Genomic DNA, 20,672 nt, shown 5'->3' with positions numbered 1-20,672 from the left:
TACCCATTCACCAACATGAGCTTGATGTCTTCGTTTTGTGTAGCTCCTTGATGACTTGTCCTTTCTTTCTGAATCCTTGCTTCTCCGTGATGTTCTCCGTTCATAATGATCATCTCTACAATCATTGGAGTAGTGTCCAGGTTTTCTAAAATTATAGCAATTTTGTTCACGACTCGAAGATCTTTTGTCATTGTAGGACCTTGACTTGGAACTTCTTTCCTTGCTTCTACTCTTGTATAACTTGTAGAAGTTCTTCACCATTAGGCTCAATTCTTCATTGAAGGCTTGTTTCTCACTTGATGATGTGGGGGCATCACATGAGGCTTTGTAAGCACCACTTGACTTGTTGTGAAGCTCTTCCTTATCATTGAGTGACATCTCATGAGCAACAATTCTTCCAATGACTTATGTTGGCTTGAGATCTTTGTAGTTGGGCATCAATTGGATCAATGTGCACACGGTATCGTATTTTCCATCCAAGGCTCTTAGGATCTTCTTGATGATGAATCTATTGGTCATCTCTTCACTTCCTAAGCCGGCGATCTCATTTGTGATGAGAGCAAGCCTAGAGTACATTTCGGCGACACCTTCACCATCCTTCATTTTGAACTTGTCAAGTTGACTTTGAAGCACATCCAATTTGGATTCCTTGACGGAGTCGGTACCTTCATGCATATCGATCAAAGTATCCCAAATTTCCTTTGCATTCTCAAGACGGCTGATTTTGTTGAATTCTTCAGGGCACAATCCATTGAAGAGGATATCGCAAGCTTGAGCGGTGTATTGCAGCATCTTCAACTCTTTCACGCTAGCTTCACGGTTTGGTTCTTTCCCATCAAAGAATTCACCTTGCAAGACAATACACACAATATCCCAAACGGCAGGGTTATGTCCAAGAATATGCATTTTCATCTTATGCTTCCAACTAGCAAAATTAGTACCATCAAAGTAAGGACCTCTACGGTGGTAATTTCCCTTGCTAGACGCCATACTCTCCTAGGTTGTGAAACCAAGGCTATGATCACCAAAAGCTATGGAAATCAAGGCAAACGGAGACCAAAGCTCTGATACCACTTGTAGGATCGAAAGTATGTCTAGAAGGGGTGATTAGACTACTTGACCAAATAAAAATATAGCCTTTTCCCAATTTCAAGTCTTGGCAGATTTTAACAACTTAGCACAAGTCAAGCAATCAACCTACACATGCAAGTCTAAGAGTATATCAGCGGAATATAAAACATTTGCATATGAAGGTAAAGGGAGGAGTTTGGAGGGAGCAAACTCAATGTAGACATGGAGATTTTTGGCGTGGTTCCAATAGGTGGTGCTATCGTACATCCACGTTGATGGAGACTTCAACCCACGGAGGGTAACGGTTGCGCGAGTCCACGGAGGGCTCCACCCACGAAGGGTCCATGAAGAAGCAACCTTGTCTATCCCACCATGGCCATCGCCCATGAAGGACTTGCCTCACTAGGGTAGATCTTCACGAAGTAGGCGATCTCCTTGCCCATACAAACTCCTTGGTTCAACTCCACAATCTTGTCGAAGGCTCCCAAGTGACATCTAACCAATCTAGGAGACACCGCTCTCCAAAAAGTAATAGATGGTGTGTTGATGATGAACTCCTTGCGCTTGTGATTCAAATGATAGTATCCCCAACACTCAACTCTCTCTCACAAATTTGGATTTGGTGGAAAGATGATTTGAGTGGAAAGCAACTTGGGGAAGGCTAGAGATCAAGATTCATATGGTTGGAATGGAATATCTTGGTCTCAACACATGAGTAGGTGGTTCTCTCTCAGAAAATGAATGCTGGAAGTGTAGGCACGTTCTGATGGCTCTCCTTCCTAATGAAGGAGGGTGGAGGGGTATATATAGCCTCCACACAAAATCTAACCATTACACACAATTTACCAAACTCGGTGGGACCGAATCAGAAAACTCGGTCGGGCCGATTCAGTTCAAAATGTGAACATTAGGCTTTTCGGTGGGACCGACATGTCAACTCGGTGGGACTGATTCCATTAGGGTTAGGGCATAACGTAATCTCGGTGAGACCGATTACACAAACTCGGTGGGACCGATTTTGGTAATAAGCTAACCAGAGAGTTGGTCCGGCAAACTCGGTGGGACCGAATCGCTCATTTCGGTGAGACCGAAACGTTACGAAAGGGAAACATAGAGTTTGCGTTGTGAACTCGGTGGGACCGAACGCTCATATCGGTTGGAGCGAAACGTTACAAAGGGAAATAGAGAGTTTGCAATCCCATCTCAGTGAGACCGAGATCCCTATCGGTGAGACTGAAATAACTAGGGTTTCTGGCAGTGGCTATGTCAAGTGAACTCGGTGGCGCCGGATAGAACATTTCGGTGGGGTCGAGTTTGACTTTTGGTTTGGGACATATGTGGATATGAGAAAGTGGTTGAGGTTTTTTGGAGCATATCACTAAGCATTTTGAGCAAGTAAGCCATTAAGCAACACATCATCCCCTTTTAATAGTATTGGCTTTTCCTATGGACTCAATGTGATCTTGGATCACTAAAATGAAAATGTAGAGTTTTGAGCTTGAGCCAATGTGTGTCCTTAGCATTTTGAGGGGTCCACATTCCTAATCCATGCCATGCCAATCATTGAACTTTCTAAAATGGTCATCTTGAAATAGTATTAGTTCAATGAGCTATATGTTGTTAGTAATTACCAAAACCACCGAGGGATAGTTGCACTTTCACCAGCGCCGCAGTTGCCCGGTCCAGCTCCGCGGCCGACCCGGCCGTCGCATCATGTCTCGCTCCCGCCGCATGCCCGGGTGGGGCAGACTCAGCAGGTTGCCGCTCCACGGCTTCAAAACGCGGGGCAGCCATCCGCGGCCAGGGCGGCGCCGACGGCGCCTAGGGGTGGCGGCAGCTCGGGCCAGCAACGCTTCTCGGCGAACCGAGGAAGGGAGGCAGCGCATGGTGGACGTGCCCCCCCCCGGGCCATTGGGGTGACGACGGGTATGACGCGTATGGTGAAGGCCAACATCGCAGTTCGTCGTCGACGGGCGGCCGACGTGGATACGCGTGGTAGAGTGATGGGACGACGGAGCGCCCATTTTATGGGCCTCCGGGAGGCTTCGTCGAGGGATCTTCTGGCCCGGACTACGGGCAGCAAGGTGGCTTCCGTGGTCATCGTGGTGGCCGCGATGGCAGGAACTACTTTCGTCAGCCTCCACCGCCTACCGCTACTGTTACCGATGTCGCGGAGCCAATGAGTTATGTGGACGTGGTGGCAACTGTTCACACGCCAGCGTTATCCGGTCAGGTCATGGCCGCGGTGACGGCGCTGGCAACTGCGGTAGTGCCATAGGCTGCGCCTAGTGCGGCGGGTACTGTCAGAGGGGCCGAGATACCTGACGATGATAGAGCTACCAAGTGGGCCCGGAAGAAAGAGAAGATGGTGTGCTATCCCTCTGGTGAGCAGGGGCACTTTATTGCAGAGTGCATTACTGAGCTTTGTGACACGTGCCTCAAACCGGTGCATGAGACGGGGGAATGCCCGTTACTGCGTGAACCGATGCCGGGAGTTACCATATATGGAGTGTGTTGCACTGAGTTGATGTTCTTCGGGTCCCCTAGTGCAAGGGAGATCCCAGAGGCGCCTCAGAGCGCGACCACGGGGGTGGTCAAAGTAACAAAAGGTGTCTTGTCTGAGGCACAGATCCTACAGAGACTGAATGAGCTGGCTCCAGGTAACTTTCAGTGGGAGCTTATTAGACTCAAGGCCAACATGTACAAGGTTGAGTTTCCAACTACAAAGGACCTACAGAGGCTTCTGAGTTTTGGGTTGTGAAGAGTCCCTGGCACCAAGTGTATCCTTGAGTTTCATGAGTGGAAGAAGGTTGAGCCAAAGGGCAAGCCCTTTACTCAGGTTTGGTTACGGTTCTCGGGGGCACCGTCCAAACCTCTGAATGATGTTCGGGCCACAGCTAGCTTGGAGAATCTTGTTGGGAAGACCGAGCGGGTGGACATAGCCTTTACCCGAGCTAATGGGATGGCGAGGTTGCTAGTTAGTGTTCTAGACATTGAGTTTGTACCGGATGTGGTTAAGAGGACGCATGCCGGCATGATCTTTAACCTCAAGATTGAGTTTGAGGACACTAATTTATTCACTGAGGCTTTGGCTGGGAATGATGTTGATATGCTTGATAAGGATGACGGCTCTGGCAACAAGGAGTTGAGCGAGGATGATCGTGGACAAGATATGTCCACCAACCCAGGCTCTAGTCTCGCTTCAGTGACGCCCGGGAAGGGGACCCCCACACCTACTTCGGCGCCTATGAATTCACTGAGTTTTGGCTCATTTGAGCCCGCTTCGGCCCCTCCTAGACTGTGAAGTGAGTGGGTTGAGTGTGATGATTTTCTTGAACACTCGCTTCCCTCGCTTGATTTTGAGGCTCTTGGCACTTCTGTTGGTGGATGATCGGATGTTTCTGGTGCAGTGGTGACCTCTGCGGAGTGTGCTTCTATTTATGTGGCTCCCGAGACTGTGCTCGGGCAAGTTGAGGGGGGGGGATGTTGGGCAGGCGGCCCCTGGCTCTCCCGTCACTCGCCTTCACTATGGTGCTTCACAGGAGATGCGGAGCCCGGCGACGTCCTGTGCGGCTGAGGCCATGACATGTTGTGCAGCGGACACCGTGACGGGCGTCCTGGTTGGTGCCGGGCCGGGAGGGAGGCGTGGGCAGGTGGCCTCCGCCCCTACCTCCCCCATGGCGCCCCTGGAGGGGACGGCCCCTACTACGACACATGGAACCAGTAATCCTTTTTTCTACCACATGCATTTGGTTTTGCTGGAACCAATACTATTTTTTCTACCAGTGACTTTCTGGTTTGCTGGAACGAGCTTGATTTTTTGCTACATCCGCGTTTTTTACTTTTGCTAGGGGTCATCTTTCATTTTTGCTACCACCATTTTTGCTACACAGTTGTCTCATGGCATCACATAGCCAAGCAACTCCTACAGGATAGTCTAGCGTAGACGTGTGCATGGACAACCTACCTAGAGGCCCTAGCCTGAAAGCTCGGAATCCGGGCCAGCCTTAGAGCAACTCTAGCAGACCCCGCATTTTGCCGAACTGTAAACTGTGTTTACAATTCGCACGGGGGCGCTTATGCAGGCTGAAAAACGCGGGGGCAGAACAGAAACCGCAAACAAACCCGTAATATTTAAAAAAAAATTGTTTCGTGTGAGAAATTTAAGCAACAGCTCGCCGGAGCTCGCTCGCATAGATAGTTCTTCTTTGCATAAGTTTGTACACAGCACATACATACATATTAAAGGTTGCCGCAGCTAGACAGGGCCTACGCTACCGTACCACTACAATAAAGTTGAGCTCACCGGAGCTCCTGCGGTAGCTGCCCACCGGCGGCGCTCAGTCGGAGTCGGAGGAGTCGAGGTCAACATAGAGCTTCGCCTGCTCTGCCTTCATCACGCGCAGGTCAGCCTCCTTCGATGCGTGCACCTGCGATGCCGTGACGCCCGTCTGGAAGAAGAGCCGCTCGTGCTTGAGCTCGCGCCGGATGCACTCTTCAATCTCCTCCTGCTTCCTCGCCGACCGCTCGAGGACGACACGCTCGAGGAGATCCTCCTGCTCGGGGGGAGGTAGTTCTCGGGCCCGATGACGCCTCGGGCACGGCCTCCTCCGACTCCCTCTTCATCGCCTCCTCTGGCTCCCTCTTCACCGGAACGAGCCGCGAGCTCGATGCGCCCGCGGATGAGCTCCCCACGGACCAGTTGCCGGAGGAGGCATGGCGGCGACGGGCGAGCTCGCGATCGAAGTCCTTGAGCTCGCGGCGGTCGAAGGCCGGCGGCGACCGGGTACCGCGGTTGAGCCACCGACGCGCCCCCCGCTTGCGCGCAGCGCCGCATCCCCCGAGTCGTCCATGGCTTTCGCAAGCTCGCTGGCGGCAACAAATCGAGCAGCATGATGGGGAATTGGTGGCAAACGCGGCTGCGGGAGGATAGGATTTCAACCCGCATCTGCCCCGCAAGCCCGCAGTTATACTGATTCGGGGGTAGCGTTTGTGGGCTGCGACAAAAATGTTTACGGACCGGACACCGATGCAGGCTCTGGTCCGGCTAGAATAACGAGCCAAGCCCGTATAATCGCAGAAATTATACGGGTTCGCGCCGAATGCAGGGTCTTCTAGAGTTGCTCTTAGTTCCACTTTTCCATCCCAAACCCGACCTCAAAGCCCCAAAAAAGACCGAAATGACCAAAATATATATATTATTGAAAAATAGGTATAATATATTATCTTAACATCACAAAAATAACTCTTTTAATTGAAAAACTGCATTGTTCGTGTGTTTCAAGCTGTGCCAGGCTCGGGCTAAGGATTTTGAGTTCGGGCTTAGCCAAGCCTGGCTCAAAACCTGGTCCGACCTGCAGGATTATCAGATCTAGTCTGGCGTTCCGGCTCAACCATGAGGAAAATGTCTTTTTTTGAGAAATTTTCATTCAAATTACGAATCAGTACAAAATAGTTGATATTTACAAGCACACTGAAACGCAAACACAAAGGACCATGAACACCTAGAGTACCCTAAGACAACCATAACACAAGAAGATCTCCGGAGCCCCGTGTCATCATCCATGAATCTTGAGAGAAGACCCCTGCAGCAGAAGGATCTGCAACCAGTCCCAAACAGGTCATCATCTTCGACCACGGTAAAATTGCCACCATGCTGCTTCCTCCTTTTTTGACACCAGCGCTGAGAGGGCATGGACATCAATCCAACACACCTGCAACAGCCATCGCCATCTTTGGCTTTGAGTACCGCGAAAAGTGTCCCTTCTGGAAGGAAGAGAACTCGAGTCATCCGACCGGTCCAGCACCGCGGCCGGGCCATCCGCCCGGGCAAAGCAGGATCTCCCACCAGCATCAGCGCAGAGGAAGGAGAGAACAGCAGCAGCAAATCATACCAACAAGGTAGAAGAAATGTCCTCGTCTCCCTGCCTCCATCGCCCATCTGAGGATCCAAACGGCCAGTGCCGATGGACCTCCAACCACCATAGCCCGCGACCTCGACGAGATCCGGGGATCCCCAACACCGCTGGCTCCTAGACGAAGGCAAAAGCCTCGCCTGACCGCGAACGAAGCCCGGAGAAATTTATTCCGACGCGACACCACCGCAACGGCCTCGGCGGCGTCTTCCTCAACCCCAACCCTACCACATACCCACCTAGCGAACAGACCCGAGGTTCCCCCTCCCTCTTGCCGCCGGAGCGGCCGACGAAGAAAGAGGGAACCGGCGGCGCGCAAGGGATTCCTCTTCGCCTCCTTGATCACCTAGATCCTACTTTTCCGGTTCGCCGGGCCTTTCTTTTGGGAGAAAAAACGAATCTGGGCGAAGCCCTCTGAGGAAAATGTCTTAGTTTGTGCAATACTACTATCTTTTGCAATGCTGGAGCTCCAGCCCAAAATTGCAGCTGGCGGCTTCTCACCATTTTCCTCGGACAGCTCCATGGAAGCGCTGCGTGGAGCCAGCCCAAATATTGGCTTTCTCTAGGAGTTGTTGGAGCAGTTGGAGCTGTTGTTTGGGCTTCCACTTCCCCGGCCGAAGCTGTTGGAGCTGCTCCTAGGAGCCCAAACAAATACTCCCTCTGTTCAGAAATGTAAGATGTTTTGGCAGTTCATATTAAACTACCAAAACATCTTACATTTATGAACAAAGGGTGTACATAAAAAATACACTGAAAATAATGAAACTGAATAATGCACAATACTTCCATACTCCAATATATACAAAAAAAACAGTGTGCACAAAATGAAAACAGACTATCTGCACAAAGCAATTGCGCCGAAATGCGACTCCTGTGGTCCTAAATCCTATTCACCACTATGCCCCCCGCTGTCATCTTCTGCGGATTGATATGTTCCATCGTCAGTAGAATCCGATGTATGCTGCAAAGCATAACATACAGTGTTTCGTCGTCAAATAAGTTTCACTAAGCATTGCTTTCATTATTCATCTCAGGATAGACTTAGTGTGCAGTGACCCCCAGGGGAAAATAGAGAAATGAAAGCCACACAACTGGTGCAACATGTATAGCAAGATTGCTTTGAGGCAAAGCATGTTGTAGTATTAATGACTATCTAATGAAAAAATGCACATTCGGAAGGAAGAGCAAATATGAACATCTACCTCGTGTGATGCCTCGCCATCCTCAGCCCCAGGTCCAGCTGCTGAAGCATGCTGCAGACAAGCACACCAGTATGAAAAATATGAACCTTCATTTGGGCAATAAATCAACTAAAATTTACCTGTGAAATATCTGATGACGCCATGCCCCGCATACTCTTTTCCAAAGACCGAAACCTGTTCTCCCAAGTTTCATTCATCTGCCGTGTGGCGTGATTGATCATCTCCTGCACCTGATCCTGTGTGAACATCTGCTTTCTCTTTTGACCTAAAGAACTTGGGATGGACTTTGACAAGTGGCCTATCCGGGCTTTGTCAATGATACCAGGAAGTCCATAGTACCTCCCTCGGTGACGGCCCCCTACCTCCTCCGACCATACAACATGGGGGTCTAGTTCAGTATCACCTGCCTCCTCTAAACGCCGCTGGAAGGCCTCCTATGAAATATAGTACGCAGATTCATTGAACTGAGTTCTGTGATATCAGTATAATTATTAATCAACTTATGATGCAAATGACTGAATACATACCACGGTTCGCCTTGCTTTCTCGGTAACAAATTCCCCCTTACCGCCGCCATGTTTATGGGTCTTATTAAATAGTTCAACTTCCGATACTGGCTTCCCACCATTCTCTATCATCTATTTCAATTCAATAAGAGTCATATGTAGCTGCCTAAGTGTGTATCAGGAAAAAATGTCAGTCTTACCATAAGTTTGCGATGCATGGTTATGCTCCGGGAGCCTGCTGTGTGCCGGGCGGAGCCTCCTGTGAACCGATTCTTCCTCATCAGGGCAGAGAACTGCAAATTTTCTTCTGAAGCCCAGTGCTCACATAGCATCTCCCACCACTTCGGCAGCATCCATTCAGGGGGGAACTGCTTCCACTGAAGAGGGTCGTCATCCTCGTGCCCTACACCTGCTGGGTCTCTGCGCGGCAGCTTCGACTTTTCTCTAGCACCCTTGTTATCAAAATTTGACTGTCCATTGGACTTGGTAGCATCCGAAGCTCCTTTCACTTTCCTTGACGCAAACAACTTCACTCTAGCCTTTCGCTTCTCATCACACAGGAGCCCAGTAAACTGTCTGGCTGTTCTGCGGTTGAATAGCTTCAGGCACTCTGCTTCCCGCCCAGGGGCCCACTTGTAACGGCGCTGTGGTCATCAAATAGAAGGGTGTTCAGGACATACTTGATGAATCTACAAACACATTCTTGGATAAACTTTCTTACAAGGAACTCATCCAAGATGATAGCCCTTCTATCCGAATGATACTGGTGAAAGTGGAGAACCAATTGTTCTGGGTGCACTTCATTTGTTTGCTGACAAGCCATCATGTAAGTAGACCCTGGGTGCCACTGCTTGAGAAGTAAAGTGATGGTAGAGGCCACCTTGGGACAAGGAGGATCGATATCCCATGTGCTGCCAGTACAAGTCAATATGCTAAGTACATGGAGATTATATAGTGCAAGTTGACCCTAGGCATCTGATGAAAATGCAATAATCTGAGAAGACTTACTCCACATTAGTCGGAGTCAGCACAGGCCTGTCAGCTACCCTACGTGGTTCAGTGAGTTTTGCAGGGCCCCTCCCCTTGCGCACTTTAGATTTCATATACCCTGTGCCAGCAGCATGAGTATCCTGCATGAAATCAATTATGCAATCACTTAAAAAGAAGAATGTTTGTGAACACATAATATCGGTTACTCAAATAAATTTCATTGATAATCATGAAGAATCGCAGTTACTCAAAAAATAACGATGAATTCACAATGAGGATTTACCAACCAAATTGAGGAAATTATATTGCTACTTGCTGACAGTGCATCACAGAAACAACACATGACCCTATGGTAAAACTAAATCTGGGCATGGGAAGCCCGGGCCAGGCTGGGCTTGTCAGTCAGCGTGCACTGGGCTTCAGTGTGAAGCCCGGTATTTTTTAGGCCAGGCTCGAGCTTCAATTTTCAGCCTGAAATTAGCCCAGCCTGGACCGAAAGTGGATAAAACATCTGCAGTGTTGGGAGCCTGCGCCTATGGGCTGTGGCCCAGCCCAACAAACTAGCAGACCAGCACCATATCCCTCCGTTTCCACCGTATACTAAGGGCGTCTCCAACACAGACCCTCAAACCAGCCCCATCCGTCCGGACCGCGCGGTCCGGACGTGTTTTGCCATCCAACGCTGTCCTGTATCCGGTCCGGACGTCCTTTTTCCCACAAGCGCGCGCGGGGGCTTTGCGGGCGTCTGGACAGCAGCCACGCATGCATCCGACAACCCTGGTGGCCCACCCAAACCCCTCTCCCTTTCCCGCCCGAAGCGGTCAACACTGCTCCAGAGCATCAACGCCGCATTCATGCCGGCCCATAGAAGACGTGACCTCTCACTGGAACCGGCATTGAAGCGGCGCGGCGGCCGAGAGCGCCACCCCCGCAGCTTCGCGGTGCACGTGCCTTCTCTCCGCATTCAAACGACAACTGGCTGTCCGCCTCCCTACATTAAACATGTGTGGTTGCCGAGGAACCTACTCTGGCGCCCGCATGCGAAGGCCACCCGTCGGTTCATCTGGCGGCCACCGTTAACCACCTCGCCGCTTGGCCTGGCATCCACCCGCTATTTAAACGCCAGACCCGGCAACAGTTGCATCCAACCTCCTCCGCTCCCTATCTCCTCTCAGCACCAAACCCGCCATGGCCTTGAGCTCCAAAGCCCTGTGCGAGAGCCTCTCAGACGAACACAAGAAGGAGATTGCCAGCATTGCAGCCGGCTGCGGCATGCGGACAAGCTCTCCGGAAGCCAGCGTTGCGGACGAGCCACTGGAAGAGGCGGATGACGACGAGCCGGCGCCACCGTCCTCGCCGTCCCATGCCGGCATCACCATGGGCGAGGCGCGGGCACACTTCACCGACATGGTGTTGGAAGAGCGGGAGGCCGCGTTCCGGCAGGCGCGGGCCGGCCAAAAGTACAGCCTCCGCCTCATCGACGAGCACCGGCACGCGAAGGAGCAACTTCTCGGCACGGCATCGTGGCGGACGTCGAAGTGGACGTGGACGAGCAGAAGGCACTACTCTGTCCTACCGTGTCGCCCGCGACATCCACCGTGATCGATGGCGGCACCGCATCGTGCAGGCAGAGAAAGAAGCCATGTACATAGCAGTCAACGAAGTGGCGGCGGAATATTACGACGACACAGACGACGTCGCCAGCTCCGCGTCGGCTGCGCCCCAACACCACCACGACGAAGTCGACACATCCGTGGGCGTCGCTAGCAGAGAGGAAGAGTAGAGCATGGGAGGCCGCCAGCTCTTGGGTCCCGGGAAGGCCACTACTACTCCCCTCCCGTTGAAGCCAAGCTTGGCGGACTCATCATCGTCGGCCGATTAGCCGCTTGCCCGCTTCACGGAGGCGGAGCTTCAGTTTCCGGGGCTCATGGCTGGCCGGCGAGCTTGTTGCGGACATGGGGAAGGCATGTCACGGGAAACGGGCGACAGCGATCATTTAGACTAGGTTAGAATAGGGTTTAGTTCAACTATGTCAAAAATGTAATGCATGTGCTCCGGTTTAGATGAAAATCATCCGGTTTTATTTAAAAATTATCGAAGTTTGAATGAAATTTGTTTGGTTTGTTTAAATTTGCCTCTATTTTTTTAATTTTCATTAAATTCCGTTCGAAATGTCTCCGGACATTTGCGGCTACGGTTGGATGGCCAACTCCTACATCAGTGTCCGTGGACTTGTCGCCATCGGTCCGCGGATGGATACGGTGTCCGGTTTGGGGGTTAGCGTTGGAGATGCTCTAATCCTAGTTGTCACCTGCATCTCCCCCAATCACTTCTTCTGCCCTCCTGTCTGTGTGTTGGCGCTCCCATACGCTGCATGCGCGCCTCTGTGCCGTCACCAACGCTGAATGTATGTCTCCATGGCTCCACCTCAGGCCAGCATCGACTACGCAGTCGCGCGCCTGTGCCTCCTCCCCACTGGCAACGACACACCATTGCCAGTCACATCCGCCTCATCCCCATCACAGGCTGTTTGACTCGTCGGCAACCTCACCTGGTTTCTGGTAGCTATCTGCATCATTGAGCAGCACATCAGTGCTAGATCTGCTCATTATTTAGTAGGGCATGGATGTGTGCATTTCTTGTATAGCTTCTCCTATATAATCCATGTGAATTTTGTGGATGCTTTGTCGGCAATTCTTGTCAGGTTACATGCGTTGCATTCGTGAAATATTGTTGGTGCATAATGATGATAGCACTTGCTTTCATAGCATAGACAGTATGCATTTCATGTGTGGACTGAATGTTTATTGTGACTTGGGCTTCGGGCAGGGCTTCCAGGCATTGGGCTTTTGATCAGGCTAGGCTTGGTCTTGACAAGAGAGAAATTTTCAGGCTTTGGGCTCGGCTCAAGCTTGTTCTGAAGGACAACATTTTGTAAGCCCGGCCCAGCACGACGAATGCCCAGGTTTAGCTAAGATCATGCGAGAGGGACATACCTGGGAATGGATAGTTTCTGGTGGTTCGCAATGCGGTGGTGATCGATGAACTGATGATCCTGCAAGTGACCAAAATGTACAACAGTGTTAGATATCCTTTAAAAACAGTGTTGGAAAGATATCTATATAGTTGGATAGAAACATACTTGTGACAGAAGGAATAGTGGTACCGGGCAAGCAGGTAGTAGTCAACTGCGGTGATGGGGTAGGATGACAGCAGGCAGTAGCTACAGCCACCTGCTGGAGAATACCAGTGCGAGACCGGTTTTCAATATAGTCCCTCTCATTTGGCGAATGCATGCAGCCATTTGCTACACTCTTGTGTTGTCCCGCAGCTTTGTTGTGCTGACACTCAACTTCCACCTGCACAGGATGACTGTCATCTTGTATCTGTTGCCCTTGTGCGCCATTTTTACCATGAGGGCAAATCCCATTGGAACTTCCCTGAGGAATCTCATGCTCTTGTTCTGAATTGAAACTCCGGTTAGCAAGAGCACCCATAGCATCTTCTGAGCATTGACAGTGGCACCGTGAAACATTGTTCACTAGAGATATACCATGATCTCTAGAGACAGGAAGCAAGGTTGCATCAATGTTGTCCAAGTCGTGTGATCCCGCTCGAGGTGCCTGCTTCTGAGATAATGAAGTAGGGTAAAGATTGGCAATTATTCTGTCAACATCTGCAGGATTAAACTGATTTTCATCCGGGGAAGAAACTGGCTCCTGAACAGTATTGCTATTTGGAGTATATTCTGGCTGGGCAGCTGAATACTTACTACATTTAGGATGAAGCTCTTTGCCTGAGCCCATATGTTTTTTCTTGCGCTTCCCACCAGTAGTCCAGCTGCTCCTTTTCCTCTTCTGATTCCGTCCAGTTGTGTTACCATGCAACTCAGTATGCACCTGTTTTCCAGAAGCAGTGTAACTCGGAGCCTTTACTATTTCCTGCTCCACAATACTAGCCACTGAAGCATGTCTAGCTTTCTGGTTTTCATGATTTCCAATGATGTTACTTTGATGCCGCCCATGTACCTCCTCTGTATGAAATGAATGAATGGAAGGCCCACCTTGTGATCGCAGTGCGTTGCTGACCTTACTAGGATGGTCCAGCACTATCCTCTCTGCACAAATGGATCCAGGACTAGCAGATAGATCACCTTTCTTCTTAAAACCATGCCTGGGAACAGTTCCATTGGGTAATTTAATGTGTGACTCATCTCTATGAAATAACTGATCAACAGGTGCATCTTCTGCACATCGCACATGAACTGCTATCTTTGGGTTTGATCTGGGTGAAATGGTTGACTCTTCATGAACTGAACGAGCAAAAGAGGGTTCACGTTCCTGCTCAAAATGGATTGGCTTATTGTACCTTCCTACTTGCACCTGTCCCACGTGAATCGCTTGGCTTCTGGGTTCTTCCTGCGCCCGATCCATGACAACACATGAAAAAAGTATGAAGAAAATGTCACTAGACATCACATAATTGCACATATACATATATATTGTAAAAGGGAAGTATCCCACTCTCAGTTATGACGTTTCCAGAAAGAACGATCCTACGGAATGTAATACTCAGAGTACTGTCATATAATGGAATGTTTGGATACCAAAGAGTCAGAAACTGCTCGAAGGGCAAGAAGCAAAGCAATTTAATAATGCTTGGAAGGACCGGGTACCAACGGAATTATGTGATGTTGTACTTATTCAATAATGTGTACTTAATATAGAAATATATATGTTTGCTAAGTGCAGACGAACCTATAATCTTCTGAATTTTATTAAGGTATCACATATATACGACAGGATTCCTCATGCAGTAACGCCAAGCTAGTAAGTAAAAAAAATAAAGATTGAACAATATGTACCTAAGCAGGAGTTACGAAAATAAATACTACTCTACTAGGATGCATCAGATAAAAGGATGGAACCTCTTAGTCCCATCCAAGATCTCTATTGCCAATAGTTCAAGCAATCTGTACCTGCACACATCGAGACTCAATAAAATATGCAGTCACTCCTATAGTCCATTTTAAATCTACGACTTTCGCTCTCAAGACAAGCACCCCATTATTTTAGAAAATTTAGATGCTCTGACACTAGGATTATACAGTCTTTCGTTTCCACTATCCATTAACCCCATCAATCAGTGAAATGCACAATGTAAGAACTACAGGACAAGCACCTCCGACCGACGCAGGGACGTGGGCGCGATAGGAGCGGCGGCCGCAGGCGAAATGACCTGTACGCCGGCTTGATGCAGCCGGAGGCGGTCGCCGTCGGCTACGAGGTCGGAGGCGCACAGCGGGCAGGTGATGCGCCGGAGGCCCCGCGGCACGGCAAGCACAGCGCCGCATCCGCCGCACTGCATCTGGTCCCTAACTCCCCCGCCGTGGTGGAGCGGCAGGGCGCGGCGCGGCCGCGGCGGCGGCCGCGGCATTAGCTCCGGCGGGAGGGCCTGCGGCATGGCGCAGCCGGGGCAGGCGAACTCCGTCATCCCCTGCTCCACCTCCAGCGTCTCGCCGCAGCCGGCGCACCGCACCTCCAGGATCTCCGGTGCCGTCATCGGGAGTGAGGGGGGCTTAGGTTTTGGGGTTTTCGTACTCTTTTTGGTTTTCTTACTTTTGAGGGTGTCGTTGGGGAAAGTGTGAGAGTGGGGAGTTTGTGTGGGGTTTGTGTGGTGGATGCGCGAGGGATGAGAGGCGGTCTGACTCGCTAGCTCCGACGGGGTAATCTGTCAGTGAAACGAAATCAGAATTTCGTTGCCGGCTTCAAATTGTTGGCGCCAAAGTTTTTTTTCTCTCATCTTATTTTTGAAACACGGTACAATCGTGAATTTTTTTCAAGAATAACTTCTTATCTATTCATCAACTGTTAAGGTAGCACAAAAAACATCCCTCGAAAAAGAAGTAGCACAAAAAACATTAGAAGTAAAAAATACATCTAGACCCATCTGACAATGCTAGAAATACCAACGAGATGGGGATAGGGTGGGAAGAACTTTATTCCATTTGCAGAGAGCTCTCACCGTCTCGTCTCTCTTAGCAGGGCACAAACCCTAACAAAACTCCAATGAATGCACACACGCACATCCTAGTCCTGATTACTTTCAGATAATGAACCGATATCACATCTTGAGATTGATGAAGTCACATGTCTTGTAGTCAACGAGAACGCCTCCTCCCACCGAACAAACATCGTCGAAAAGCTTGAAATAAGGGGATGTTTGGTTCTAGGCCTAACCATGCCACACTTTGCCATACAATGTTGACACACTTACCTAAGGTTAGTTCTTCAAAGTGAGAGCCACAAGTTGGCAAGCCTAAGAGAATCTTGCCACACTTTTTGAGTGTATGTGATGTGGGCCCCTAATGTGGCTTGCCTAAGGTGTGGCTTGAACCAAACACCCACCCAAATTGGTCAAATTTGCCCAACCTTAAGTGTGGCAACCTTAGACAAACTTAGTCTCAAACCAAACATCCCCTAAATCTAAGAAAATGTAGACACCAGTACCAAGTCTACGACTTGACCCCTGATGGGTTGGTTTCATCACAAAGAATCTAACCATCTAAGTTACCCGTTCACTCCACCATCTTATACTCAATAAAGGTGTTAACTTAAAAGAGGTGTTGAAAAGCGCGCCCTAACATTTCCATGTTTATATTCCAGTAGTGCATAATATTCCACATTTTGGCTCTAGGTTTCTGTTGAAACTATGTTGAGGGCTGCTTTGATTCGTATGATTTAGTTCACACACACACACAAGAGAAAAAAACATCAACTGGAAATCATAAGAGGTTGAACTCGTCAAAATGAATGTTGAATGTCCAACGGGCTGGTGACGGGCCGAACTCGCACAGATCCTTATGGGCCATAGGACCGGGGTGTAAATTGGTTATATGCGAGCAAGCCTTTGGTGGGTCGGCCCGCTAACTTTTGCCTAGATCTTGTGGGCCTCTGACTGGGCCAGCCTTTTCAACTAAACGGGTCACTGTTGGGTCGTGTCACGTGTCGACATTTCATAGGCGCATATCGTATGTTGGATGGGCCGCACCTGTCATAAGGTAGAGCTGACATGTGGCTCCATTGATGAATGGGAATTCGACACATGGAAAATCATCACTAGTCAGGGTTGTTATCAGGTATCGGATCCGGAATCCACACCCGATAGCTCAACGGCAGCCCGTTACGGTGACTGCCACATGTCGGTTACCCTTGACGAAAGCACTTTTATGACGCGTCATTTATCATCATGGAAGTGAACATTTCCATGATGAGAAAGTGATTATTGTCATGGAACACACCCCCGAAGCACAGGGTTAACTATCTTGAGTCTGTCATAAAACTATCATAGATGTACTTGGATGATATGAAACATGATGTGGCGCTAAGCTACTGGCTACCAGGGGTGCGCTTTTAAGTTGCGGGCGGTCGACCGATACTTAAAAGAAAATGTTTTGACATTTTATTAAAACCAGACGAATCTACGATAGTCGTTGGATCTAGATCTGATGGTCATGGGGGTGTCCGAGGTGTTGAAAAGAGGAGGATGGTCGGTGCTTATCGTGCGGTGGCCGAAGGAGGCACGGTGGTCGTCGGAGGCGGCGTTCCGGTGGTCTCCGGCGACGGTGGCGAGGTCCGGGCGATGCAGCTCTTCACGTCGCATCCATGGGTGGTCGAGGTGGAGCTCGAGGACGACGAAAGCGGATGGCGGCGAGCTCATGGCGGAGATGGCGCTCGGTGGTCGTCGACGATGGTGCTCCAGTGGTTTCCGGTGATGGCGAGCAGCTCCAGGTTGTGGCGGAGCACGGCGAGGCGTTTGGTGTAGGCGGTGTGGCTCGGGGAGATGCGGGTGGAGCTCAGCAGCGGCAATGGCGCCATGGTAGAGGCGGAGCTCCAGCGAGGTATTGCGGTGAGAGCAGAGGATCACGGGTGGGGTTTAGGGGAGGAATCAAACGTGGGAGGCACGGTTTATATAGCCAGGGATTCATAGGAAAGTGGTTGGCTCCAGAAAGGAAAGGAATCGCGGCGGGATCCGACTCCGGCGGTGGTCTCGCGAGAAAAGGAAGGAGGAAGAAGAGAAGAAAAAGAAAGATCGGGCGGTCGGTGGGGCCTACTTGTCAGCGGCAGAAGGAAAGAAGGAAAGAGGCGGGTGGCCGGAGGGAAAGGAATTGAGCACGCGTGAGAGGGAGCTGGGCCGGCCTGCTATGGTAGGGCAGTGGGCTTCAGCCATTTTTGCTTTAAAAAACAAAGCAAATATAAACTAAAAAAGAAATAAATAAAAATTGTACATGGGGAAATAATATACCAAAAAATTCAAAAAAAAGAGAGAAAGGATAAGATGAACTATTTTTCAAGTTCAAATAAAATCCACAAAAATTCAAAAAATTCAAATAGTGCTACTATTGCATTAAACACCAAAAAAATTATTTTTAAAATACCAAAATGATTTCAAATTTATTTTATCCCATTTTTTCATTGAAGGGAATCATTTTACCCTTATTTCTATATTTAGTTTTAGGAGAAAAATAATTTGAATAAAAACTTTAAATGAGTTTGAATTTAAACTTCAAATGAGTTTGAATTTGAATTTCAAACCATTTTCAAATCTTTTTTATTTTCCCTTGTCCAAATATATTTCAAATGCCCTCTGAATTTTGAAGTGTCGTATTACTTCTCTCATTTTGAATAAGTTATAGAGAATTTGAAATTTGGAAATTCAAATAACTTCAAATGGGAAGTGAGTTTCAAAAATGTTTCACTGAACCTTCCAACTATCTTTCTTAAAATTTGAAGAATATGTATCTTCTCTCATGAAACTCATTGAGTTGCATAAAGTTTCTGAATTTGAAATATTTCCAAATGGAATTCAAATCTTTTCAAATCCCTTTTCATTATTTTAAATCGAAGAAGTCATATTATCTTCACTCTAGGGTTTTGTGATGACATGAATTTGAATTCATGGAGATCAAAATGCAATATGAAAGTTTGAGAAAGTCCTTTTATTCCCTCTCATTCAACTTTCAAAAAAAATTCAAATTTCACTCAATTTCACACAATAATTCAAACAAACAACTATAATTATTTATTTAATATAACATTCTAAAATTTAGAATTTTAGGGTGTTACACTCAACGATCAATCAACCAATAGCCCAGAATATACATTTGAAAAGTTCAACTCGCTCCTACACTTGTAGACTCAACAATCGATCAGCCAATAGGCCACAATATACATTCTAAATGTTCAGATGCAAGTCCAGTATTCCAAGTTCAACATTCACATCAAAGTCAAGGGGTGGTTCATAGATACATTCACATTCGTATCCAACATTCAGAACCAACTCATATGTAACATATTTATACAGCTCAATGATTCAAACATCATAGCCAACATTTAAGTCATGGCTTGAGAGAAAGTTTTTTGGGGGGATGGGGGCTAAAGAAAAATTTGTGAGAAGGTGTACAAATCAAGATTTTTTTTCTTACTACTAACATTGATGCTTCTCTAAGGCAACATGCAGTTCATAGCGCAAGACAAATTTGTACCAAGGTGTAAAAATTGAGGATGGTGCATGTTCCAATATCCAGTAGCTTCAACGGCTATGAGACTCAGTTATGAGCATCTATAGGTTTTCATGATGATCTAACATGGATGCACTACTGCAGGATGCTGCTAACGCGACACTACGATCAGAGACCCTTTGACGAAACTGTGTTCGATGCAATAATCACAAACGGTGGTGTAAAAACCCGTCAAAAAAGGTGTAAAACATTTGCGATGATGGATGCATCAAACACGTTCAGATTTTAGTTGCGTGTGCGATGCAAGGCATATGGTTCAGTTCAATGAACTATTTGTGATGAGGAGGAACAAAAGAAACGGGAGCCAGATGAAGGTGTGTGCGATATACATCATACAGTTCACTCGGATGAACTGTTTGTGATTAGGCAACACAAGAAACGGTCAGGCAGATCAAGGTGTGTGCGATATACGGCATGCGGTTCACTCAGATGAACTGTTTGTGTTGAGATAAGAGAACAGAAATGGTTCAATATAACAAGATGTGTGTGATATGCGACAAACAGGTCTGTAATCAGAAATGTGTGTGAAGACTGATAATAACACATACGATTGCTACTAATAAGACGTGTGTTGTACGATGGGATTGCATACAGAACAAGAACATATATACACACACTTATAAGGACATGGTTGCATAACCAAATTAAACACCCACTTACATAGGTGGCTACTACAACCATGGCATTTGCACACACCAAAGTAAACTATTACCTACATGATTACATAGGTGGCTACTACACACATGACATTTCCACACACCAAAGTAAACTATATATTAGATGCATGATTAACTAGGATAAACGATCATCTGATCATCATCTACTTCTTGTGACGCTTGCTCTGCTTGTGGCTCGATACGGCCTCGTCGATTTGGGTAACGAGGCACTTCCTCATGTCAACGATCTGCCTGTGCATCTCGTAGCATGTGTACACACTCTTGGCTATGAACCTGAGGTGAGGTTCATCCAGTTGCTGCATCCAGGCCCCGTGCCAGGATACGGGACGTGTTCTGTTGGCATACTGCCTCATCTTTTCGTAGTATGGGTCAACGATGGCCGAGGCGAGTTCAACTAGGGAGTCCTTCATGCTACCCCAGACCCTGTAGTGCTCACAGGTTTCGACAAGGTTCTCGCAGGCCAAGCCCGTAACCTTGAGCGCTTTTACATCGTCAGTGGTTTCCACCGTGGCAAACTTGTAGTCGGTGCTGTTGACAAACCTGGTGAAACGGTCGCCATAATCTGTGGCCATGCAGTAGTGGTAGATGAGGACACGATGGTGCATGCACAACTGGGCGACGACAACCTTCTAATCTATGTTGGGACGACCGGCGGTGTACTAGAGTCGATGCCGACCACCTTGTACTTGTCTCGAGCAAGCAACTGCTCAACGGTGATGTAGTCATCTACC

The 20,672-nt window shown here is 48.4% G+C and overlaps 1 protein-coding gene across 2 annotated transcripts; it reads right to left on the bottom strand.

The window, feature by feature from the left end:
- Positions 1-7,743: 7,743 nt before the first annotated feature.
- On the bottom strand, positions 7,744-15,330 carry LOC125519428. 2 transcript variants are annotated; one of them, XM_048684239.1, is made up of 10 exons: positions 14,866-15,329; positions 12,827-14,102; positions 12,681-12,739; positions 9,703-9,824; positions 9,416-9,605; positions 8,895-9,338; positions 8,716-8,826; positions 8,308-8,622; positions 8,189-8,239; positions 7,744-7,947 (listed from the first exon to the last, which is right to left on the bottom strand). In XM_048684239.1, the coding sequence occupies exons 1-10, from the start codon at positions 15,244-15,246 to the stop codon at positions 7,873-7,875; spliced, it is 3,024 nt and encodes a 1,007-aa protein (XP_048540196.1). In that variant the 5' UTR covers positions 15,247-15,329; the 3' UTR covers positions 7,744-7,872. The 2 variants fall into 2 exon arrangements, 1 of the variants encoding a protein (XP_048540196.1); XR_007288244.1 differs by lacking the exon at positions 7,744-7,947 and having other exon boundaries at positions 8,308-8,418; positions 8,528-8,622; positions 14,866-15,330.
- Positions 15,331-20,672: the final 5,342 nt, after the last annotated feature.

Source organism: Triticum urartu, chromosome 7, assembly GCF_003073215.2.
Source record: "Triticum urartu cultivar G1812 chromosome 7, Tu2.1, whole genome shotgun sequence".
In the NCBI taxonomy this organism is placed as follows: domain Eukaryota; kingdom Viridiplantae; phylum Streptophyta; class Magnoliopsida; order Poales; family Poaceae; genus Triticum; species Triticum urartu.
Note: the sequence above shows the minus strand (reverse complement) of the source record. Positions and strands in the feature narration are given on the sequence as shown.